Here is a 26,211-nt window from a genome sequence, read left to right as displayed (position 1 = left end):
GCTCCAGGGAGGTGATCAGAGCTCCAGGGAGGAGGTCAGAGCTCCAGGGAGGGGATCAGAGCTCCAGGGAGGAGGTCAGAGCTCCAGGGAGGTGATCAGAGCTCCAGGGAGGAGGTCAGAGATCCAGGGAGGGGATCAGAGCTCCAGGCAGGGGGGCAGACCTCCAGGGAGGGGGGCAGACCTCCAGAGAGGAGGTCAGAGCTCCAGGGAGGGGATCAGAGCTCCAGGGAGGAGGTCAGAGCTCCAGGGAGGTGATCAGAGCTCCAGGGAGGGGATCAGAGCTCCAGGGAGGAGGTCAGAGATCCAGGGAGGGGATCAGAGCTCCAGGGAGGAGGTCAGAGCTCCAGGGAGGTGATCAGAGCTCCAGGGAGGAGGTCAGACCTCCACAGAGGTGATCTGGTTCATCTGGGCCCTCATGGACTGGACGCTGTTGAAGATCTTCTTCTGGTGGCCGGCTAGCGTCACCCCCACTCTGAGGATGTCACTGTTGGGAAGGAGGTGCTTTAGACTTTAGGCTTTCAGAGGGGGGGGGGCAATGTGATGACAGTACGACCGCAGTATGACCAAGTCTAAGGGTTCTATGGTTACAAATCATCAGTATTAACAAAGGGTCTTTCTGGACAACAATCAACTGGATATAAGGCAAGGGTCAAATTTATATAAAGTTACAAAAAAACAAAATATAAAAGTATTAACATGAAATAGTAATAGATAGCCATAGTTGTATGTCATCATACTGCATGCAAAATGGATACCAACAGCGATATATTGTTTCTCTTTCTCTTTCAAATGTACTCATTTTAAGTCACTTTTGATAAAAGCGTCTGCTCAATACCCTAAATGTACTGTAAATGTAAAATGGTATTATTGGATATGCATAAATAGCTAGTCTCTTAAGCTTCCAATAACAGCTTACTACAGCAATGGCTCAAAGTCAAATTGTTTTCATGAAAGGAGATACGGCAAAACGAGAGAATACCATCACACGTTTTTGTCTAAAACACAAAAGACAGAGGGAGCGCGGACTCACTCCATGGTCATCTGGGATACCACGCTGAAGCTGCTGAAGCCCTCGTTGGTGAAGTACTCCTTGTACTGGCTCATCTTGATGGCATCCAGCCACTCGTCCACCGTGGTGAAGGAGGAGAAGTCTGGAGGGCTGCGGTCCAGCAGCGCCAGGTGAACACTGGGAACCCAGGAGACAGTGGACAGGAACAGGATATTGAATCGTTAAGCGGGAATGACCTCGGGCTGGGCCGTGGGACGTGTGGAGAGGGCAGGAGAGTGTGGTTGGTGCAGAATCGGGATTTGGGGGAAAAATGAATGAATGAAGCTAGTGGGTCAACTGAAGGACATTTACTATCGGATAATAATAGTTACCTTGAATAAAAAGAGTTTTACTTTGGTTGACAGAATATTTGTAGAGTGGGATATTGTTGAATAAAATCATAAAAAAGAACATGAATAATTTAATTCTTGATCGAAATGGCATAAAGATTGATTTGTGTTTTATGATCGCATTCATCCAATTCTAATCTCGATTTATTAAATCAAAATGAGCTCACACTTAAAAAAAAGACTTAGAACAACCATCACACTCAGAGTTGGACCATCTGAATTCAAAAGCTCCTCTATACTTTCTCTCAGCGGGTAGATCTCTGTATATTAGCACTGCGCCGTACTTTAATACATGTATTATATCAGTATTGTACATGTAATACTGTAAATTAAAAGAATGTAATAATCTTCATTTTTATTATATTGCTCCTTTTTCATATTTGTATTATAACTCATCTTTTATATTGATATTTGGTTTCATTGCTGTCACAACCAAATTCGGGGATGACTAACGTAACCATACATCCATCCACCCCACCTCCCCTCCATCCATCCATCCATCCATCTGTCCGTCCTTCGGAGGAGACGTAAAACCGAAAAAAATCCCCCAAAAAAAATCAAAAAATCACTGAGGTCATAAAAGATCCATGGGAACTTATCGCAAAGAGTAGGGGTCTCCCCGGTGTCCTGGCCCAACCAAATTCAATCAATAATTATTATCCACCCCTCCATCTATCCGTCCACCCCTCCATCCGTCAATCCATCCATTCACCCCTCCATCCATCCATTCACCCATCCATCCACCCATCCATCCATCCTTCCACCCCTCCATCCATCCACCCCTCCACCCCTCGGCCCCTGGTACCTGGACGAGAGGGGGGTCATGGCCTTGAGGCTGGCGGGGTTGCGGATCATCTTGTCCAGGGTGCTGACGGTCTGGCTGAACTTGGGCCGGTTGTTGCGGTCCTTCTGCCAGCAGTCCAGCATCAGCTGGTGCAGTGCGCTGGGACAGTCCATAGGGGGCGGTAGCCTGTAGTCCTGCTCTATGGCGTTGATCACCTGCACAGGGGTCGGGCGCACAGTGTGTGACTGGTGGTCTACAAAGGGGTTTGGTGTACAGTCTGTGACTGGTTAGTTTACAAAGGGGTTTGGTGTCTGGTTTGTGACTTGTGATCTACAAAGGGGTTTGGTTCACCGTCTGTGATTGGTTCGTTTGAAAAGGGGTTTGGTGTAAAGCCTGTGATTGGTTAGTTTACAAAGGGTTTTGGGTTAAGGCCTGTGATGGGTGGTCTACAAAGGGTCTTGGTGTACAGACTTTGAATACAGTATCACACAGCTATTTAATTTGCTCACAGTTTATAACCTTCACCCCTTGTTTTCAAAGAAATATGCAAAACATTACCATAATGTCTGGATAGGGTTATGCCATGGTTATAATTAGATAATATACTCACACGCCCTCTATGTAATTATGGGTCCACAAAATGTTGAATTATTACTCCACCACAACCAAATGCCATGGTGGCTGGTTAAAGACCGGAAGCTATAATGAGTCACCTATAAAACCAGCTCGGACTCTGGTATTCTTTACAACCTGCTCTCTCTTGTGCCGTCTCCCTCCTCACTGACTCCCTAATCGTACCGACGGCCGTCTTAACGGGGAGCCAATCAGAGGGCTGGTGACTCACGTCCTGGTTGCTCATGTCCCAGTAGGGCCTCTCGCCGTACGACATCACCTCCCACATGACGATGCCGTAGCTCCACGCGTCGCTGGACGACGTGAACTTCCGGTACTGGATCGCCTCTGGGGCCGTCCATCGGATCGGGATCTTCCCCCCCTGGGGACATCAACCAATCAACACAGCGATAAATCAGCCAATCAGCATAGCGTTAAATCAACCAATCAACACAGCGATTAATCAACCAATCAACACAGAGATGAATCAACCAATCAACACAGCGATAAATCAACCAATCAACACAGCGATGGATCAACCAATCAACACAGCGATGAATCAACCAATCAACACAGCGATAAATCAACCAATCAACACAGCGATGAATCAAACAATCAACACAGCGATAAATCAACCAATCAACACAGCAATGAATCAACCAATCAATAAATACAAACATGAGTAATGAAATATAAATGTGAATTAAAATAATAATAATTATATATGTATGTATGAAAAACATAAATAATAATAATAATATGTAGGGAAAAGATCTGTAAATATGAATAAAGAGATCAATATTTATGAAATGAATTAATAAATAATGGTGTTCAGAGGATAGTATTGATTGGTGAACTTCCAAACGGTAAAATCTCAAACACCTCAACTAGACTTCCTGGGTTCAGCATGTCTAGTCTAATCTTGTGTTTACATGATATGCAGGGGGAAATAGGATATACCTGGTCATTTCTGGGCATAGCTGGCAGTGTAAAATCTGAGGACTTATCCGGCAAACAGCACTGTCTTGGAGAAAGTGTTTTTTAAGTTTCCGACCAAGATACTGCAGTTTGTAGTCTATATACATTAATGATACTGGGTGAAATCTACAAATAAACTTAAAGATAAAAAAAGTTATGGGAAAACACTGACGTTATAACATTATTTCCATTTTCTTCAACAAATGTAGTTATTCACACTTTGACAACAGAAAAAATAGGTACAAAATTAGCAAACGTTAGGCTACTTTAAATGTCGATGGGGTATTTACAAAAGCACAGTTTGATTCTTATATTTCCCATGACCGGAAAAATACAATGCATTTATTTGAACATTACCTTCAATCTCTACGGGTTATTTACAAGGTTTACAGTTTGACTACAATACATTATAATCCTAAATAACATACATTATTTGAACATTGCTATCAATCAAAATGCTTTATTTTTCTTGCTTTTTTTTACAGCCATTGTTTTACTATTCTAAAACTCGTCTGTGTTATAATTGATATCATAAAACAGACGTTTCCAGCATGAGGTCTGCTAGAAATCAACCGTTTATTTTAAGAAAAGAAAAGTTCCATCGTGACACTTAACCCTAACCCTAAATCCCACAACTTTGGGTGGGACATTAATCCCAGTATTCTCCGTAACTCCATCCTCGCGATCCTAAAAACCACCTAGAAGCCTCCGAGTGGTGCGGCGGCGGCGGCGGCGGCGAGCGGGGGAACTCACCAGGGCGCTGGTGTAGGTGGGGTCGGACGCGTCGTCCTCCAGGAAGCGCGACAGGCCGAAGTCCGACACCTTGCTGACCAGGTTGCTGTTGACCAGGATGTTGCGGGCGGCCAGGTCGCGGTGGACGTAGTTCATGTCACACAGGTACTTCATGCCCGCCGCGATGCCCCGCAGCATGCCCACCAGCTGGATCACCGTGAACTGCCCGTCGTTTTGCTACAGCCAATCAACAGGAGACGTGGAGAGGTTGGGGGGGGGGGGGAAGTCATTGTTTAGGCGGTTTTGGTCAGCCAATCAAATCATGGACAAGGTTATGTTGGCCTTGAACTCATTGGTTACGCGGTTCAGTTCAGTCAATCAAATCAGACATGGAGAGGGTTGTCATGCAATAGTCTCTTAAGGGGTATGGTATTTAACGGACTGACATATCATGTAGACAATGGTCGTAAACCACTTATGAGGTAACAGTTAAACAGTAAAAATCAACTAAAGGTTTGAGTTTTCTTGGGCTGTCCCTTTGAAAAAAGCGAAACACAAACAGAAAAAGCATACCTAGCCATGACATCATGGTGAAAGAAAAAGGTGATGTAAGCCTTTGCAAAACAGTGCAGAGAACGTGTCTTCCATACAATCTAAGCGCTTTACGCTTATGCCAGTGGGAAGGGCCCTGATTGGGCCAAAAGGAGACCAAAGTCCCTGCTCCGGGCTAACCCTGTGTGTGTCTGTGCGAGCGAGCGTGTGTGTGTGTGTGTGTGTGTGTGTGTGTGTGTGTGTGTGTGTGTGTGTGTGTGTGTGTGTGTGTGTGTGTGTGTGTGTGTGTGTGTGTGTGTGTGTGTGTGTGTGTGCATGCGTCTATGCATGCGTGGGCTCCTCACCCTCAGGAAGGAGTCCAGCGAGCCGTTCTCCATGAACTCTGTGAGGATCATGACGGGGTTGCTCTTGGTGACCACGCCCTCCAGCCGGATGATGTTGGGGTGGTCGAACTGGCCCATGATGGACGCCTCCGACAGGAAGTCCCGCCTCTGGCGCTCCGTGTAGCCCGCCTTCAGCGTCTTGATGGCGACCAGGATCTCCCTCTTCCCCGGAAGACGAAGGTTACCGCTGCACACCTCCCCGAACTCTCCTGAGGAGGGGAGAGGAGGAGAGGAGGAGAGGAGGAGGAGGAGGAGAGGAGGAGGGGAGGAGGAGAGGAGGAGAGGAGAGGAGGAGGAGAGGAGGAGGGGAGGAGGAGAGGAGGAGAGGAGAGAAGGAGAGGAGGAGAGAAGAAGGAGGGGAGAGAGGAGGGGAGGAGAGGAGGAGATGAGGAGAAGGAGAGGAGAGTAGAGGAGGAGGAAGAGAGGAGAGGAGAGGAGAGGAGATGAGGAGGAGAGGAGGAGGAAGAGGAGAGGAGGAGAAGGAGAGAGGAGGGGAGGAGAAGGAGAGGAGAGGAGAAGGAGAGGAGAGGAGAGGAGAGGAGGAGAAGGAGAGGAGAGGAGGAGAGGAGAGGAGATGAGGAGGTGGGAGAGGAGGGGAGGAGAAGAAGACGAGAGGAGGAGAGGAGAGAGGAGGTGATCAGAAACAGTTTGTTACCCAAGTAGATGACCACATAACGATGTGTTATGAGGAACGTTCAAACAAATAAGCATCAGTATGACTAATGCGATATCAACTATACTATACTATACTATACTATACTACACTAACTTTACTCTATAGGGCTTACACATCATCAGAATTCATCATGGGAATTCTATATATATTTTTGAATATAAATGTAATATTAATAATTAATAATATAATATAATTTCTAAACAATGACCAAAACACTCTTGCTACAGTTAATATTCCTATGCTTCTATGTTTCAGAAATCGAAGCCCTATACTATACTATACTACGCTTTACCACATATATTATACTTAGCTATACTATAAACAACATGTACCATACTCTGTACACAATGTACTATAAACAGGTCAAAGGGGGGAAGGCCCGTCTAGGGACATTCATGAGCATTGATGACACAACACAAAGGTAATCACGAAGGGTTAGGCGCACAGGGAAGAATCACCGACACTGTAACACAACGTCTCTCTACCTGCCCCGATGACCTGCTCGATCTTCACGCAGGGGAACTCGATCTCCTTGGCGAACTCCCGGATGGCCTCGTTGGGGTCCTCGTAGGTGAAGGGGTCGATGTAGATCTTCACGCCGGGAGACACTGCGAGGCAACACACCAGTTACAATGGGCCGTTGGGAAGGCACTTTGGTTGGGTTTTAAGAACTCAACTTCCTTACTCAACTTATATTCCATGAACGTAGTTGGATTGATTGAAGGGGTGGATCCCTTTTTCAACACCCCAAAGCGATGTTGGATATTAACACAACCATCAAAAATGTTTACAGCTATTTACTTATAAACTCAACGTTTGAAACACACCTAATCTAAGATTGATAATGATTAAACTCATCCGCTCTGAACCACACAGAGCGATACAGATCACACATCACAGTCACATGTAGGTTGGAAATGTAAAGAAAAATAGAATATCACGCAGAATGGTAAAAAGCAGCCTAAGACTCACAGTGGCCACTGGTGTACTGCAGCTTCTCTGTGTACTCTGTGTTCTCTGGTCTCTCCGTGGTCCTCCTGCTGTTGGACAAACAATCAGATGGACAACTTCATTATCGTCATCGTCATTTTAAACAACTCATTATCTTGTCAAATCCCTAACTTGTTCTGCTTAGTGATCTTGTGTGAATGTTAAACATTAGAAAGGCACATGTTGAGGGGATTGTTTGCAATATGCCATAAACACTCTGATTCAATAATTAGTAACTGTGAATATTGTTCTTTGACATCAGTCAAAGTCAAGTCAACGGCAATTTATCAATGATCAATCAGCCTCGGCCCCTGAGCGGCCATCTTGGTCCCACCCTGGCTCTGAACACTAGCTGGGTCTGGGGACAGAGTGCTGAAAGACCAGCTAGTGTGGACGGTTGGTTGTGGTCATGGTGCTACCACCTACTTTTGGGTCGCGTCTCACACTGCTTTAGCATCATGAATCACATCTCATCATAAACAAAATGGAGGCTCATGTCTGATATTTTTTGAACGCTGTCTCACCTGCGGCAGATGATGATGAAGACTGTGATGGCGATGATGAAGACCACGCCCCCGGAGGCGGAGCCGATGATGAGAGGCAGCTTCTCTTGGATGCTGGAATTGTACTCCTCTGGAGGGGCGAGCACAGGAAGTGACATCAGCACTCAAAGGTTTTTGAAGTGAATCATGAGAACATCGCCTATAGCAAAAAAATGCACGCTCATTGTTGACAGATCGAACCATGGGTTGGATTATAACTCAGGCCTGCTTGGACTAAGTAGCGTCACTGTTATAAATGGTAAAGGGACTGCATTATATGGCAATTAGTAATCCAAATCCAAAGCACTTATCAATATTGCCTAACAATCACCCTTTCAGGCACACATTCGGAGTCAACCAAGTAAGGCGACAGCCAGCTCGCCAGGAGCAGTTAGGGTTAGGTGCCGTGCTCATGGACACCTTGACACACTAGGGGCAAGCGAGGATCGAACTAGCAACCTTGCGGTTAGCGACCAACCCGCTCTGCCTCCTGAGCTGCTGCCACCGTTCTCAAGAAGAACAAGAACGAGACATCCTCCAGCATACATTGTTGAACAGGCAAATAATATGCCTGGGGAAAGGAGCCAAGAGCTTAAAAAAAAAAGAAACATTTTATTTCAGGTTTTAAAAGGAATATGAATTAAAAAAGGGATGTCCCTGTCACTGCGGTGTCTTTGAAACCCCTGACACAACGCGACCCACACGGTTTAAAAATAAATAAACGCCACAGTGTGAGTGGTCTGTTGAATATTGCATGGGTCGCAGGGGGACGGGAGGAATACCTTCGGTCATGGTCTGGAAGTACATCTTCCCGCTGTAGCGTCCGAACCCGGCCACCGTGCGGGCTCGGACCTGGAACACGTAGATGGTCCCGGGCTTCAGGCCCCGGATGTCCGCCGTGTTGGTCTGACTGCGGAACAACGACGAGTTGAACTCCGTCTGGCTCTGCAACACAACAGTGGGTCATATTTAATACAGGGGGAACGCAAAAAATATATATTAAATGGTAATTTTTATGTTTGCAGGATCGTGGGGCGGCAGGATATTCCTGAGAGGGTGTTTCTAGCGCCCAGTCTCAACATACTGGGTTTGAATCCCAATGAACACAGCCCTACCTGTTGACAACCTTGAGCAAGATGCCCTTACCCCTTTCTGCTCCCCATGATTTGAAAACCCTTTTCCTGAACCAATTCAAAATGATTCTTCAACTTTATTACTTTTTTATTAATTCAAGTTCAACACAACGTACCTCAACCACCACTAGCACCACCACCACCCCCAACAGCACCAACCCCACAGCCCCCAGGAAGCAGCAGGTACCTTCTCATAGTACTGCAGCTCGTAGTCCAGGATGAGGCCGTTGGGCTGGTCGGGCTGGGACCAGGACAGGGTGATGCTCTCGGGGGCCCGGCTCACCTGGTGCATGATGGAGACGGCCGAGGGGACTTAGGGCCACAGCAGAGAGAGAGAGAGAGAGAGAGAGAGAGAGGGAAGGGAGAGAGAGAGAGAGAGAGAGAGAGGGAAGGGAGAGAGAGAGGGAAGAGACGAAGCAGGAAGAGAGAGGGATGGAAGGGAGAGGAAGGGAGAGAGACATACACACACACACACATACACACACACAAACATAAGAAGCATTAGAAAGCATTAGAAAGAGACAGATAATGCTGTCGAAACAACGTGCTAGATATTGAACCAAAGTATTTACAGCAATTTACGATTTGACGAACACGTTGATGATGTCAATCACCAAAGAGCCAATCGCCATGATTAAGCACTATAACGTTTGGAAATCGTGCCAAAAAATAAAAACCACATTTTCCCCAGATATTTCGTGCGTGCGTGTTTGTGTCTCTTTCTACGCGTGTGTATGTGTGTGTGTGTCCCCCTCCCTCCCTTTCCCTCCCCTCTCTCTCTCTTTCGGCTGTGTGCTCTATCATATTATTAAACCGCAGAATAACACCACAAAAAAAAAAAAAACTCAAAAAAAAAACTCCTCAAAAACATTTGCACCCAAACTAATTGCCCCCCGGTCCCTTACCGGCCTGGTTGGTGGTGATGTTGACGGCGGCGTACTGCGGCGAGTAGGGGCTGAGGTCGGACACGCCGTTCACGGCCTGCACCTCGAAGGTGTAGCGCGTGTGGGCCAGCAGGTCGCTAATGTGCACGCCGGCCTCCGTCAGGCCCAGCTGCCGCGGCTCGAAGCGCACGTTGTCCCCGCAGCGCGTACATCCCCCTCGCCCGCCGCCGCAGCTCTTGCAGATGACGTTGTAGACCACGTCGTCGCGGCCCCCGCCCTCCTGGGGGGCCGTCCAGCGCAGCCGCAGGGACGTCTCGTTCACGATGGAGATGACTCCGCGGGGGGCAGAGGGGATCGCTGGGGGGGAGGGGGGGGGGTCGACGTGGTTAACCTTTATCTGTTGATCCGTGTCAACGTGGGGGTCGGATCAACTGGTGGTGTTGGATGGCAAGGGATTCGTACGACACCTACGTAAGGACCTCTGAAACAAGGCCCTTAATATGATATACATTTATATTATATTGTGTATATATAATGCTGTTTAAGTTGGATGGTACTGTTGATCTACTCGATACGCCAGTATGCTTCGGGGTGTGAATGTGTCCCATGTTGCTGGTTCATCTCGGCCTGGCATCTTTTGCTGTAAGTGTGGGGAGGGCGGCCACACCAAGTGAGGCTGTTCAGCTTCTGAGTCACCAAGCTGAGGGCTTTCAGAATGCGTACAGTATATTAAACATTTATAATTCATTAAGGGCCTTGTTTCAGAGGTCCTTACACATATATTGTGTGTATTTTGTGGCTGAGACAGGGGAGCTAGGATTACATCCTTCCTGTCGGTAGCAACTATAACGTTTTGTCTTCCACATTTATTCATTTTTTTAGGGACAAGCCAGAGTTAGTTGCAAATGCTCATTTCCATCTGTTGTCCCTAGCCAGATCTTATAAGGCAACCTGAAATAAAATAACTGATAAAAAATAGGTGTGGGATTTATATCTAACTACAATAAGACTCTCTGAATGTACGTCTATGTCTGTCCTTCTCTTTTCTCGACAACAACCGTTCATCCGGTCGACCTTCACACTCGGTGGGTGCATCTAAGGAAGTTCAGCGTTGAGTGGGAAGTTGTTTGGATCAGCGGTTCTCCAGAAAAGCTGCAAGCAGCAAAACCAGAGTCCACGCAACCGGCCCGCGCTGAACAGATACGTTCTGAATGTTTTATACCGGCACTGCGCTAGTTGGAACGATTGATGGAATCATTTGAATTGGCAATAGTCTGACCCCGTAAATAAACTGTCAATGTGCTAACATGCGCTCTTATAGCGTTCCACTCTAAAGGGTGCTGCTCTAGTCCTCAAGGTCAGCAGAAAGGGGTAGGTAGGGCTGGGCGATTAATCGAATTTTGATCGCGATTTCGATTTTAGCGTCAAACGATCACAAAACTAATATAATCAAAATATTCGATTTTTTTTTTTTTTACATTAAATGTTTTATAGAAAGTGCAGTGCAGCTGGATACATATCTGTACATTTGAACGTTTTCTTTTTGACCATTTTGTGTATTGTTTTTAGGCGAAATTTCAAAGTTCTCAGTTACAAAGTGTTGTTTGGGAGAGACATGCCGAATAAACACATCATGTTTTCAAACTCAAAAATAAGCGTCTGATTTCGATATTGACCAACATAATCGCGATTGTGATTTTTTCCATAATCGAGCAGCCCTAGGGGTAGGTACTGGTAAACAGAACCGGTCCGTACTGGTGCAGGGCATCTGCGCGGGGTCCGAGTCGGTGCGGTAGAACCCGTTGCGGCACACGCAGTTGGTGGCGCCCTCGTTGGTGGTCCGGCTGTTGATCGGACACGGCAGACACTCGTGGTCCCCCTGGGTGGCCTTGAAGAAGCCCGAGATGCATGCTGGGTAGACACACAAGAAAAGAGCCAAGTTGATACAACAACCAACAAGCTGACTCATTCTGATCATATCTCTTATTGGGGGGGGGGGGGGGGGGGGAATATGTGCTTGGGACAGGCAGAGCCCATGTCTTTCCTGTCGTCTGGGAGAGTCTTCCACATGAACATGTTCCTTTGCATTTGTTCATCGGTCTGCCGACCGTAGCTCGATGTAGCTCCAGAGCTGTCTACCCCCCGCTCCCAGCCTCCAATGAAATCAATTGGTCCGTTGAGCAGTTCAAGCAGTTTGTATTGTGTGCTTGTGTGTACATGTGTGCATGTGTGTGGATGTGTGTGTGTGTTTGCGTATGTTTGTGTGGATGTTTGTGTGTGTGTGTGTTTGTGTGCGTGTGTGTGTGTGTATGTGTTTATGTGTGTGTTTGCGTATGTCTTTGTGTGTGTGTGTGTGTGTATGTGTATGTGTGTCTTTGCATATGTGTGTGTTTGCATATGTGTGTGTGTCTGTGTGTGTGTGTGTGTGTGTGTTTGTTTGTGTTTGCGTATGTGTGTGTTTCTGTATGTGTATGTATATGTGTGTGTGTGCTTATGTGTATGTGTGTGTCTGTGTGCTTGCGTATGTGTGCGTGTATGTATATGTGTATGTGTCTGTGTGCATTTGTGTGTGTGTGTGTGTGTGTGTGTGTGTGTGTGTGTGTGTGTGTGTGTGTGTGTGTGTGTGTGTGTGTGTGTGTGTGTGTGTCTGTGTCTGTCCACATCGAGACAAGCTCTGCTGCTCCACCTGGTCCAGGTGGAGAGAACGTGATGTGATTCAATGTGATTTCGACCAATCACACCGCATCGCCTCATGTCATCCTAACAGGGTGTGTTTCATGGGTAGGACCCCAGGAGATGGCATTTTTGGGGATTTAATGTTAGATCACACAGGTGACATCATTTCCCAAATTGAAGGCTGTCTGACTTCACCATGAATTGTTCTAAAAAGCCCATCCTCTCAATTGAGAATGAATCTTGAATGAATAAATTAATATTTTTCAAAGAACCAAATAAACAAATCAACCTGCTTGTCTTACAAACATGTGTAGCCTATAGCCCTGTATCCCTCGCTGCTCCTAATGTAAATCGTCACTTCATTACGTAAACTAATTCAGATGTATGGGTTTCCAAATAAATGTTCCGTGCCTAATCTTCGCCCGAGGAACACCCTGCATTAACTTGTAGGACGCTGACACAAAGTCCCAAAAGGGCCCTAGCCTCCACTCGTTTGCCCTTATCACAGGCTTAATGAGAACGGACATGCGGTGAATGTCGAGCAGTAAACAGTGTCTCAGTTCGCACAGCCAAGCGTAGCAGTGAAAGCACGCCATCTGCGGAAACATCCCCTAATAATGACCAAACATCCCTTCCACCGAACGCACGCAAAACACATTCTCTCTCTCCGACGGGGAGCCACAGCCAGATGAAATACGCTTTAGCCTCTGGCCTGCGGCTTGCTGCCATTTGCCCAACGCTTTTCTCACGCACAACACCTCAGCGTGACGAGAGTCAAAGCACACTCAACCAAAATGTTTTGAGGTACATCAGGAAGGTTCGCGTGTGGCCCGGATAACCTGGCCTTAGACGACATCAGAATCCGACCACAGAGTCTGTCGAAACCAAAGAACGAGAGGCATGTTTCTGAAGCATAAATGAAGCTGCCTGCCATGCATGCTGAATCCAATGAGCTACCACCGTTTCCGGTTCTTTGCTTCTGAGCCAACAATATGTATAAGACATACGACGTATCATGAATAGTTGATAAGACGTTCCGCTATCGACTCTGCAGGAGCCTGACTCTGAGCCATGAGGTTCAAGTGATCCCTGTTGGCATAGAGATGATCCTTTGCAGTATTCTGTATTTTTTCTTCTTACTTTGGCACTACTCTACCGACTCTCACAAGTACACTCTTGACTTGTCTCCAAAAAAAGACATTTTAAAACCAGTTGGAGATTTGGTGCCGCGTGCCTGGGGAGGTGTATCTTACTTCCTGAGTTAGAACTGGACTCAGACCAGAGAATGACATCTTGGTTTCTCCAGCAGATAATGTTCTTGTGTAACAAAGTGTGGAAAATTGTTACTCAGTCCCACACACCAGCCCACACATTACCGTTGGACCCAATACTGTTGCACTGCGTTTTGGACTGAACAAGGAATGTTTAACTTGTTTCTGTTTCGGTTAATGTGTGAACTGAACAGAATGTTACTTCTACAGTTTTTAATTGAAACATCCTCAATATCAAAGCGTAAGCAGAGTAGCTTTCAAGCAGAGTATTTTTCAAATAAACTTGATATATGATATATATATATATATATTACACTACATATATTACATTAGTGGTTACCAACATAGCATGAGTTAAACCAAACAGCACTAAGGGCAGTCGCATGCTAAAAGCTCTTTGGCCAAATAGAATCGGTAGCGGACGTTGAATTGAAGCCAGGAGAGACACTAACTAATGGTTTGAGACACTTAGTAGAGACCCTAGCTAATGGTTCGAGACACTTAGTAGAGTCCCTAGCTAATGGTTCGAGACACTTAGTAGAGACCCTAGCTAATGGTTTGATCGCCTCGACCGGTATGATCATAACATCACGCGTATTAAAATTCAACCGAACTGTGAAAACACAAACCCGCACAACACGAGGGCCCTCCCTCCCTCACCTCTGCACGCCGTGCCGTTCTCCACGCCCTCGAAGCCGGCCTTGCAGGTGCACCCTCCGATGGGCACCATCCACTCCCCGTCGCCGTTGCAGTACAGCCTGATGGGCACGTCCACCTCCTCCCCGTTGGGCACGCACACGCCCCGCGCCACCACCAGCGACGTGCTTTCCGCGCCCGACAGCGTCTCGGGGAACGCCGCGCCGTTCAGCACCACGGCCGGGCACTTCCTGTAGAAGACGCGCACGGCGATGAGCGACATGCAGGCGCCGTAGTCCTGGAAGGCCAGGTAGAAGCCCTTGCGCGACACGGGCCCGAAGCTGCGCACTTCGCTGTTGATCTTCATGATGCGTCCGCCCAGGTCCACCTGGGAGAAGCTCTCGTCGGCCGCGATGGTGTCCACCTTGGTCCAGGGGTTCTCCATCCAGGGCGGGGAGGTGCGCGTGGCGGTGTCGGCGTCCGACTCGTAGAAGTACAGGTTGAAGGTCTCCTTGCAGGAGCCCGGCACGTTGGGGATGGAGCCGCAGTCGCGCACCGAGAACTTCATCTGGACGTGGATGCGCTGGGCGCCGCGCCGCCGGATGTGCCTGGTGCGCACCCAGTTGTTCTGGCTGCCGTCGAACACGTTGCACACCTGGTAGGTGCGGATAGTGGTCATGTGCTCGTCGTAGCCGCTCACCTCCTCCCACTGCGGGGGGACAAGGCGGAGGGTTGGTGGGGACAAGGTGGAGGGTGGTGGGGACAAGGTGGAGGGTGGTGGGGACAAGACGGAGGGCGTTGGGGACAAGGTGGAGGGTGGTGGGGACAAGGTGGAGGGTTATTGAGGGACAAGGTGGAGGGTTATTGAGGGACAAGGTGGAGGGTGGTGGGGACAAGGTGGAGGGTGGTGGGGACAAGGTGGAGGGTTGGTGAGGGACAAGGTGGAGGGTGGTGGGGACAAGGTGGAGGGTGGTGGGGACAAGGTGGAGGGTGGTGGGGACAAGGTGGAGGGTTGGTGAGGGACAACTCTCTGTCACACCGAGCAAGGCACACGCCCAGACGGTTAGGAGCTATGCTGTGTCTTTGTGATTGCGTTTTTACTATTACTGCACTGTATTTTGTAAGATAAGAGGTGCAGGATAGTGGAAATGGTGTTTTACTTACAGCTGAAAATGGACTGGGTTCGATCCCAGTGCAATGTCTAGACATAGACGTCCCTTAGCAAGAGATGTCTTTAAGGACTGGTAGGGCTAGGGCATACCCCTTACCTTCTCCATAATGAGCAGGATAAAAACATTACAGTAAGTCGCTGTGGATAAAAGCGTCTGCTAAATGACTAAATATTGAAAATAGTAAAATACATAAGATGCTTGTACTAAATCCTAGCTACTTTAGTTCTAAAATTAGCGCCACTTACCGCAAAATGAGTGGCTAACTCAGAAGTTAGGTAGCCACTCATTGGGCATTGGGATCAAAAAATGCCATAAACTTCAAATTCTTTGGAAAAACCCCAGATCTTTACATTCATGATTTATTGAAGGCGCACCAAGCCAGCGACATGGCAGACTAAGACCTTCCGTGACATTAATGGGTCAAACCATCTCATGCGCTTGAATAATTGACCACCATCCCATAAAAGACGCCTTATATCATCAAATATAGTGACAAGCATGAATGGTAAATGAGGGAAACAAAGTGTCGCCGTCTATGTTTAGACGTGAACCGTAACCGTGTTAGAGTGATGTTGTCGTGTTGTTTGGCGACGTACCCCTGCCGACGGGTGGATGGTCCAGCCCAGCTCTGCAGTGGCGGTAGTTGAGTCCATCAGTACTTCTGCAGGACAAACACAACATGGTTGAGGTCAATATTTGATGCTTCGACAACATGAAGGTAAGAGGTAACCTCCCCCTCGTCGTCCACTCTATAAGGAGGCTGAACTAGACCTTTGGGCCAATCGGAAGCAGCTGTTCTGGCTATTTACATGCAAGGCAGGAAAGCACTCGTGGTCATGGTCACATCATCCCGTCTTCCTCGGCTTTTTGATGGAAACTACCGGTGATACTTGCATCATAAGGCTGGCTGCTCCTCTGGCATATGAACATAAAACACAATTTCCCGGGCTTTGACTAGCTATTATTCCTGTTTATGGGTAAGGGTTAGGTTCTTATTTGAGTATTCATGTATAAATAATACGCACAGAAGGGCCAGATGAAGAGGAAGCTCTCTGATACATTTTTGGTATGTTCTACACTTGACATTTGATAAAATGAACCACAACAATCTTCCACTTCTCACAAGCTGTGAAAAGTGGAATATTGCCCAAATTATCCACCTACATCTGCGCACAAAGATGTATTGTGTATTTGTGTGTGTGTGTGTGTGTGTGTGTGTGTGTGTGTGTGTGTGTGTGTGTGTGTGTGTGTGTGTGTGTGTGTGTGTGAGTGGTTATCTGTGTGTCTATCTTTCTATCTATCCATCTTTCTATGCACACAAACACAGACAAACATACAAACAAACACACACACAAAAACCATGTTGGGAACCATGGAATTTTTACAGTTTTACCGTTTTCTATGGGCCATAATTAATGATTGCACAGTCCTATAATGAAAACACTGTCACAAACTGCCGACTGTGTTGTCGCTTCAAAGATGCTATGTAAAGTTGTGCAAGAGAAATAAACAAGAGGTAAGGTCACTAGGAGTAAGTATAATCACTAGTGTAACTATGGTCACTAGTGTAAGTATGTTCATTATGAGTTAGTATGGTCACTAGTGTAAGTATGTTCATTATGAGTTAGTATGGTCACTAGTGTAAGTATGGTCACTAGTGTAAGTATGGTCACTATGAGTTAGTATGGTCACTAGTGTAAGTATGGTCACTATGGTCACTAGTGTAAGTATGGTCACTATGAGTTAGTATGGTCACTAGTGTAAGTTTGGTCACTATGAGTTAGTATGGTCACTAGTCTAAGTTTGGTCATTATGAGTTAGTATGGTCACTAGTGTAAGTTTGGTCACTATGAGTTAGTATGGTCACTAGTGTAAGTTTGGTCACTGTGAGTTAGTATGGTCACTAGTGTTAATATGGTCACTATGAGTTAGTATGGTCACTAGTGTAAGTTTGGTCATTATGAGTAAGTATGGTCACTAGTGTATGTTTGGTCATTATGAGTTAGTATGGTCACTAGTGTAAGTTTGGTTATTATGAGTTAGTATGGTCACTAGTGTAAGTTTGGTCATTATGAGTTAGTATGGTCACTAGTGTAAGTTTGGTCACTGTGAGTTAGTATGGTCACTAGTGTAAGTATGTTCATTATGAGTTAGTATGGTCACTAGTGTAAGTATGTTCATTATGAGTTAGTATGGTCACTAGTGTAAGTATGGTCACTAGTGTAAGTATGGTCACTATGAGTTAGTATGGTCACTAGTGTAAGTATGGTCACTATGGTCACTAGTGTAAGTATGGTCACTATGAGTTAGTATGGTCACTAGTGTAAGTTTGGTCACTATGAGTTAGTATGGTCACTAGTCTAAGTTTGGTCATTATGAGTTAGTATGGTCACTAGTGTAAGTTTGGTCACTATGAGTTAGTATGGTCACTAGTGTAAGTTTGGTCACTGTGAGTTAGTATGGTCACTAGTGTTAATATGGTCACTATGAGTTAGTATGGTCACTAGTGTAAGTTTGGTCATTATGAGTAAGTATGGTCACTAGTGTATGTTTGGTCATTATGAGTTAGTATGGTCACTAGTGTAAGTTTGGTTATTATGAGTTAGTATGGTCACTAGTGTAAGTTTGGTCATTATGAGTTAGTATGGTCACTAGTGTAAGTTTGGTCACTGTGAGTTAGTATGGTCACTAGTGTAAGTTTGGTCACTATGAGTTAGTATGGTCACTAGTGTAAGTTTGGTCACTGTGAGTTAGTATGGTCACTAGTGTAAGTTTGGTCACTGTGAGTTAGTATGGTCACTAGTGTAAGTTTGGTCACTGTGAGTTAGTATGGTCACTAGTGTAAGTTTGGTCACAATGAGTTAGTATGGTCACTAGTGTAAGTTTGGTCACTATGAGTTAGTATGGTCACTAGTGTAAGTTTGGTCACAATGAGTTAGTATGGTCACTAGTGTAAGTTTGGTCACTATGAGTTAGTATGGTCACTAGTGTAAGTTTGGTCACAATGAGTTAGTATGGTCGCTAGTGTAAGTTTGGTCACTATGAGTTAGTATGGTCACTAGTGTAAGTTTGGTCACTATGAGTTAGTATGGTTGCTAGTGGCTATGGTGCTGGACTCCTAACAGACTGCCCCAGCCCCAACCCGCACACAGATGACATGTATCTGATTTGACTGCTCCTCTGACGTCCTTTGATGTCAATTTAATGTGCATGGCGGCTCAGAACAAGCACCAAACAAGAACAGACATCTGTCCCATGTGTCCACAGACCACCACACATGGCTACATAGCATGTGGACCACACATGGCTACATAACATGACATGTAGACACCAACACATGGCTTCATAACATGTAGACCACCAGTGCATGGACACATGACACTACATGTATCTGATTCATTTATTCCCTCTCTCTCCACCTCGAGCTGGTGTGTTTCCAGCGTTCTGGCGCCGATTGGCTGCCGTGCATCGCCCATGTGGGTGCTACACATTGGTGGTGGTTAGTGAGGTCGCCCCCCTTCACTGTAAAGCGTCTTTGAGTGTCCAGAAAAGCGCTACATGAATTCAATCAATTATCATTATTATTACATGTAGACAATGAATGCATTGCTACTTGAGCGTGGCCAATTTTAAAAGAATATCAATTAACCCATTGCCTTGATTGGATATATACCCGTTGTATATAGTGGTTTCCTGGGTGGGGAGCAGCTCCTTGGGATTGGCTGCTCACCCTCCAGCAATGCTTGGGGCCACAGCAACATCGTATTAAAACCATGAGCTGAAGGAACCAGTGACCGGTAGTATGGGTAGGAGCTACTGACCTTCACACAGAACAGGATGTAAAACTATTAGTGTTGGGAGAGTGTGTGGATGGGCTCGGTTAAAGCATTTAGAGGTTCAACCACCACAGTAGAGGATTTATAGAGAGGTGATTACGTTATGAATAAATCAACACCATTTCCAAAGCTTCCATATCGGTAAACATATACACCGATACCAATAGTATCTGTGATAGGCCGACATCGGCCGATAAAATCACCCATTCCAATATATCAGTTGGGCTCTGGGCTACATTACATTAGATGAAGACCACCAACACAGGGCTAACAGTACTTTTTCTGCCAAACAAAACATTCTATAGCCTCGCCAGACTAATGGCACGATGCAAAGGGAAACAACGATATGGTCTATAAATACCTCAACTGTCATGAAACTATTTCGAAATGCTACCGCGTGAATACTTTCACGCGGTTTCACTGCCCTTTTCTCGTGTTCCTGCTTCTTACTTTTCTTGATCAGTGTGCTAGCCTTGACAAACATTTTGCCAGTTATATTTACCGTGACTTTAGTGTTACGGGCATAACCGTAACAGTTTTGCCCTCCCAGAGAGTATAGTAGACAAAAACAAAAGCAATCTAGGATACCAAAATCTGTTACCCCTAGAGAACACAACTTTATACAGCACACAAAACCAAAGGATCTAAAACATCACCCCATGGTTTGTAGTTGGAGAAGATGTGCTCTGTGAGGACAAATAATACCCAGTAGGCTTTTTATATTGTAAAGCACATTTTCTGGAGATGCAAACGGATTAGCATTACTTGGACTGTGATATAAAACAGCATTAACAATTGAACGGCTTTCACTTACGATCACTCCCTGGTTCTCAAATGGATATGGGCAAGCAGCCTGGAAGAGGAATCTATTTTGAGTTGGTGTAACTGTGGTTCACAGGCGGCCTCAATGGCAATCTATAACCAATTGATGATCAAGTGCACACAAACACACACAAACACACAAACACACAATCTGATATATAGAGCATTATGTAAGCGTTAAGGGTGATATATACAATGTATAGAGATGCATACTTATTTATGTATGGTTGTATGTTTGCATGCATGCATACATGAGTTTGTGCATGGAACATATTGACAAAGAGAATGAAAGAGAGAGGGGGGGAGCGAGAGTTAGAGACAAAGAGAGATAGAGAGAGAGAGAGAGAGAGAGAGAGAGAGAGAGAGAGAGAGAGAGAGAGAGAGAGAGAGAGAGAGAGAGAGAGAGAGAGAGAGAGAGAGAGAGAGAGAGAGAGAGAGAGAGAGAGAGAGAGAGAGAGAGAGAGAGAGAGAGAGAGAGAGATTGTTCTAGTGCTCTTCATGTTTCTATAGAAAGTAGGGCAAAGATGAGTTAAGCGCGTGGAGAAGGTCCAGAGCATGGTAATCCAAACACACACACACACACACACACACACACACACACACAATCAGCATGGACCTCCGGTGGGTTCATGTCATCGTTTGGGCTGACCTGTCCTGTTACGTTTGTCATGTCACTCTCATGCTCTCCCTCCTGTTACTCTGTCCTGTTACTCTGTCCTGTTACTCAGTCATACTACACTGTCATGTTACTCTGTCCTGTTACTCTGTCCTGTTACTCATTCATGTCAGTTTGTCCTGTTAACCTGTCCTGCATCTATGTCATGTTACTCACTCAGTAATGTTACTCTAGTCAGGTTACTGTCATATTGCACTGTCCTGTTAACCTGTCATGTTACTCACAGTCATGTTACTCTGTCATGTTGCTCTGTCATGTTATTCTGTCCTGTATCTCTGTCCTGTTATTCAGTCATGTTACACTGTCATGTCACTCTGTCCTGTATCTCCAATCATGTTTTCAGGAACTTATAGCTCGGTGGATCGAAATGAGGAAAGAGTAGTTTCATCAACGCCATTACTCAAACTACTATGCAGTCACTGCTCTACTAGACAGAGCAACAGTTAATGAGGCAGCGGTTGATCCTATCCCTTAAGTCAATGACTCTAAGGTAGCATCCAGGTATCATGAATCTCAGAAGACTGCTTCTGTTGCTCCGCTCCCACTGCGGTTCCAAAGTCCACAGAACCGTCTCACAGCTGTTCCCCTCCGTAGGAACAAGATGTCTCACCGAGCCCACTGTCAAGAGAACGCTACGGCACTCGCAGCGGTGGAAGTTAATGGATGCACCAGGGAGCTAATGCTGACAGCAATGTGCATGCGCTGGTTTGGATAGTCATACGGCTGTGCGAGCAAGACACAATGAAATCAATAGGCGGTCCCATAACCATTGAGCCTCCTTACGCTGTTTGTGGTTTCACAGCAGCCAATGGATTCAATGAATGGGGCTCCAATATATCACCAAACACCACACTGTACAGACTGTTTCCATTTTCAGAGGGTGGGGAGGGAGGGTTCACGATTAATCATTTTGAACAAATGGGGAAAAAACAATGTGTGCCACTATTTTGTGGACGCTATTATCCAAGGCGTCTTATGCATGAGCATAGTGGGCCCCAGTGGCGATAAAAACCCTAATCCTCGCTAGTTTTACTGCCTTGCTCGCACCAGTTGAGCTAGACATGTCAGCCATCTTAAAACTGCACTATGTAAGTCTCCCCATTAACAGCCTCTAGTGGCTAAAGTTGTAGCTAGAACTGATGGCTGAAACGTCACTTCCGAATCACGTCAAGAATCACATAATCTACTACGGAAACAGAGGCAAAGAAATTCTGTGAGCGTGTCTTACAGACAGGTAACACCAGAATGTTTTTCCTTATGAAAACCGCAAAATACTGTTTTGTCCAAGTGTTGTACGGGAAATATCCGGGAAAGCCGCATCAGATATGATGTCACATTATGCGAGCGTCCAGATTTTCCCACAAAGGGGGGGTCGGGGAACTACCCCTGATTCCCAAAGGTGGACCACAATAAACAATTTATAGTGCAACGTTCCCTGCATGGATCTACTACATTTCATTCTTGAGAAAATGTCTAGTTCAGAATTGAATGGAATGGAGTCAATAGCTGCAGAAGAAAAGTTACATAGTGCAGGTTTAAAAGGCATCCACCAAAAATGTTGTTTTTATGACACATCGCTGCATATTTAATGTTAATGTTACATCATGTTCTCTTTGAGCATTTTTATCTTATCCGCAGTATCTAGCATCATCCAAGATGGCTTCCAGCTGGTGCCAAGGACTCATGTCCTCACGGTTTTGAGGCTACGCATGAAAACTAGGTCACGGGAAGCTCCGAGGTCCATGGGATTTTTTTGTCACTATACACCCAGGGTAGAGAGACTACCACACATACAGAGAGAGAGAGAGAGAGCGAGCGTTGGGGGGTAGAGAGTGGGAGGAGGAGAGAAAAGAGAGAACAGGAGACAGCGCTGAGAGAGGGGGAGAGAGAAGGGGGTGGAGAGGAAAAAAGAGAGAACGAGAAAGAGAGAGCGATAGAGAGGGGAGAAAGAGAGGGAATGAGAGAACGAGAACAGGAGAGATGAGGGGAGAGGGGGAGACCGGGTGAGAGAGAGGATCGGTGTCACAGTAAACATTGATTGGCACAGATAACAGGACCCCACTGTTGGGGTCTAGGTCCGTCCCTCCCGGAACACGCCCATTCTGATTTAGACCGGGGGGCAGTGAATACATCTGATTGAAGTGTGATTGAAGTGTGATTGCAGCTGCAACGGAGACATGGTAATGATATGCTCTCTAAATATCATTAGGCACCTGGCGTCTCTCTGCCAGGTGCCTTTTGAAGGAGGGTCTACAATGAAATGCAGAGAGATTTCGGTGTGAAATTGAATCAAGACTGTGAGTGTCTGAAATGAAAACACGAGTATGTCTGAAATGATATCAAGGGAATGACTACAATCAGATCAAGGGAGAGAATGTTTAAATAGAACTCAGGAGAGTGTCTAAAATATAATCTAGAGCAAACTGGCTGTACCACACACAATAATCCAGTCAACGGGTCAGACTATAATATCCTAGATTGTCGGTGAGACGAGAAAGACCTCATTGTCATCAGGTTTGGATTAGTAACCTGCCACTGTCAAAGAGAAAGGTGGCGTGGATGAAAAGCAAAAATAATAGTAGACAAGAACGTGTAGAACAAATTGTTGTTGGAGCCGTAGGGGGAGAGAACAAGGGAAGCATCTAATGCTAAAAAAAGGAAGCGCTGATCTCTCTGCTAATCTGTGCTGACAGACATCTGTATGTCCTGGAACACCATGGAAGGCTTGTCTCTAAAGCATGACTGTACATTTGAGTCTACAGCCCCCATATAATTGTCAGCAATTGTATAATGCAATAATCGTGTGTGCTATGTCCGTTATTTTATCGTTCAATTACTGCGTCTTTAGAAAAAACATGACTTGAATAAGTAGTTTCACTCTTGCCTTGTCGTTAGAATGTCATTGTCCAGAATGTCCATATATTTGATCAATCGGATACTTTGACTATATTCTAATAAGTAAGAACTACATTTCATAGGTAACACAAATGCCAGGTCAAGTGATCCATGGGATCCATGCTGTTCCATGCAAAGCGAGCATAAAAATGCAAGTGGTCACGCACAGATTGGACAGCTGGGGGGGGGGGGGGGGGATAAGGGTCAGGGGTGGATCGGGTCGTGCATCGAGATAGATAGGGCACCCGGGAGAGGAAACTGGGGTGCAACAGCCGGGCTGCCAGACCACCCACCCCTCCCTCCCTTCCCTCTGAATCACATGACGGCTCTCCCAGAGCAGATAGACGACAGCGATCACGTGACCCTCCCCCAGTCCACTGAGGATCCAGGACTGAGTGAACGCCAGAAGGGACTTTAGGTTGAATCCTTTGCCCTGTGTGAGTGAGCTGATGCTTGGGTGTCTTTGTGCGGTGCGGTGCATGCATGCATGCATGCATGCATGTGTCCACATGTGCATGTTGCACGGGACAAAGGGGGATGTTTTGAAGTGTTATCTCACAGCATGAATAGGTGATCGGTTGGGTGTGAGCTGGGAGATATCTAATGAAAGAAGTGTATGGATATGTATGGGGTTGGTTGTGGTGAAGATGGTGATTCTGATAAAGTCGGTGATGATGGTGATGGTGGTGATGATGGTGATGGTGGTGACGATGGTGATGGAGGTGCTGATGATGGTGATGGTGATGGTTGAGATGCTGATGAAGATGTTGATGATGATGATGATGATGATGATGGAGATGATGGTGATGATGAAGATGGTGATGAGGACGGTGATATCAATGGTGATGTGGGGATACTGAGGAGGTTAGCGGTGATGGTGGAGAATCTGGTGATGATGATGATGATGATGATGATAATGATAATGATGATGATGATGATGATGATGATGATGATGATGATGATGATGATGACGGTGGTCATGGTCGCGATGGCGATGATGATAATGAAAGTGACAATGAAGTAGATGACGATGGCGGTGCTGGTGTTTGAAACTATCCCCAAGCCCCAGTCCTCTAGGGGACAGATGTCAGATTAGCATACTGTGCATGACTAGGAGTGATGGGGTGAGGGGTTGGGGGGGGACCTGCTAAGCGGCCTCGCCACCTTGAAGTATTCAACCTGTACCTCTAATCACACATCAGAGCGAAGCCCCAGTTGAGTCTCCATAGCAACACATTTAGCGTATGAAGCACATTAAACAGTAGGGCGGAAATGCAAGAAGTGGTTCCTGCATTTCCGGAAGTATGCGTGAGTGATGGATCTGCAAAGGACTGGCAATTACCTCCAGTGATGATGAATAAGTTCATGAACGTTATTAAGACCACTAAGATAAACACTATAATTATTATATTTATCCCTCAGTGGCTCGATACGTCATTGCATTGTGCGATACATTGCAATACAGGGAAATTACAGAGTGCAACAAGTTAAAGAGCAAAATATTGATTTATTTATGTTACTAAATATCCAATAACATGCTGCTTGCTTCAGCTCACTCTTGTCGCATGAAAATACATTTGAGTTGAATAGACTCTCTAACTATTCTGATTAAAAGTCAACCCAAATTTCTCTTGGACATTTACTGTAGTAATCCAAAGCGAGATTGAAGTGAGTGTGAGTATAACAGTAACCCAGTAATTGCAATGCAAGTGTATTTATTCTGCTTGTACTCACTGACCTTTACTAAGCTAAAATATGATGTGTTTCACAAAGACACGATACTGATACTGGACTGGATACAACAAATACAATCAGACAGAACCACCCTCCCTAAACGATGCCCGTGCGTGGACAGACATACACACACATACGCGCACACACAGACACACACACACACACACATACGCGCGCACACACACACAGACACACACACACACACACACACACTCACAGTTCTAATAGTTTTACGGTATTTGAAACAAAAACGTAATAGTAGGCCTAGATAGTTTGCCAGTGATCCAAAACGGTGACATTATCCTTTGATTAGGAAATAAAGTTAGAGGCCTAGACTAGGCTACTATCAATGTAGGCTATTAAGATGATGAATTCATTCAATCAAGGAGCGTAGAAAATATATCACCAGCTCCTGGAAATCAGGATCCTGGATCATCATCGCCATCATCATCACCACCATCACCATCAGCATCGGCATCACCAGCATCATTACGAATTGTTTCGCAGATTTCATTTTTAATAGATTGGGTTGCAATTGGAGTCGCGATGTGCAAACGTTTGCAGTCGCCACAGCCACACGGCACATAACCTCTCTCTCCCTCTCTCCTTCCACCTTTTAAGAAATCTCTCATAAAATACGGAACCACGTTAGACTTATTATCCCGGGTTTGCCCGGTATATGGCGGTTGCGGATAGCGCCGGTGCTTGTTCATCCATACTAAAAGTGATGTGAATAACATTAAAATACTTTCCTACCTTCCACAGCCAGTACCGCTGGAATTATCCATAAAAGACCCAGAACATCCATCATCATAGCAATTCCGAGCAT

General features: G+C 45.8%; 1 protein-coding gene across 2 annotated transcripts; it reads right to left on the bottom strand.

Annotated features, from left to right (window-relative positions):
- Positions 1–234: 234 nt before the first annotated feature.
- On the bottom strand, positions 235–26,211 carry ephb2a (eph receptor B2a; the record flags this gene model as incomplete). 2 transcript variants are annotated; one of them, XM_079740717.1, is made up of 16 exons in its annotated part: positions 235–484; positions 1,031–1,186; positions 2,204–2,397; positions 3,027–3,176; positions 4,526–4,741; positions 5,401–5,648; positions 6,601–6,723; positions 7,088–7,155; positions 7,630–7,738; positions 8,430–8,592; positions 8,968–9,092; positions 9,686–10,021; positions 11,420–11,575; positions 14,272–14,956; positions 16,016–16,080; positions 26,139–26,211. In XM_079740717.1, 16 exons carry the CDS (start codon positions 26,209–26,211, stop codon positions 376–378), a joined length of 2,976 nt encoding a protein of 991 aa, XP_079596843.1. In that variant the 3' UTR covers positions 235–375. The 2 variants fall into 2 exon arrangements, with proteins under 2 accessions (XP_079596843.1, XP_079596844.1); XM_079740718.1 differs by having other exon boundaries at positions 7,088–7,152; positions 26,139–26,193.

Source organism: Pollachius pollachius (genome assembly GCF_949987615.1).
Source record: "Pollachius pollachius genome assembly, chromosome: 8".
In the NCBI taxonomy this organism is placed as follows: Eukaryota; Metazoa; Chordata; class Actinopteri; order Gadiformes; family Gadidae; genus Pollachius; species Pollachius pollachius.
This window is presented reverse-complemented; position numbering and strand designations above follow the sequence as displayed.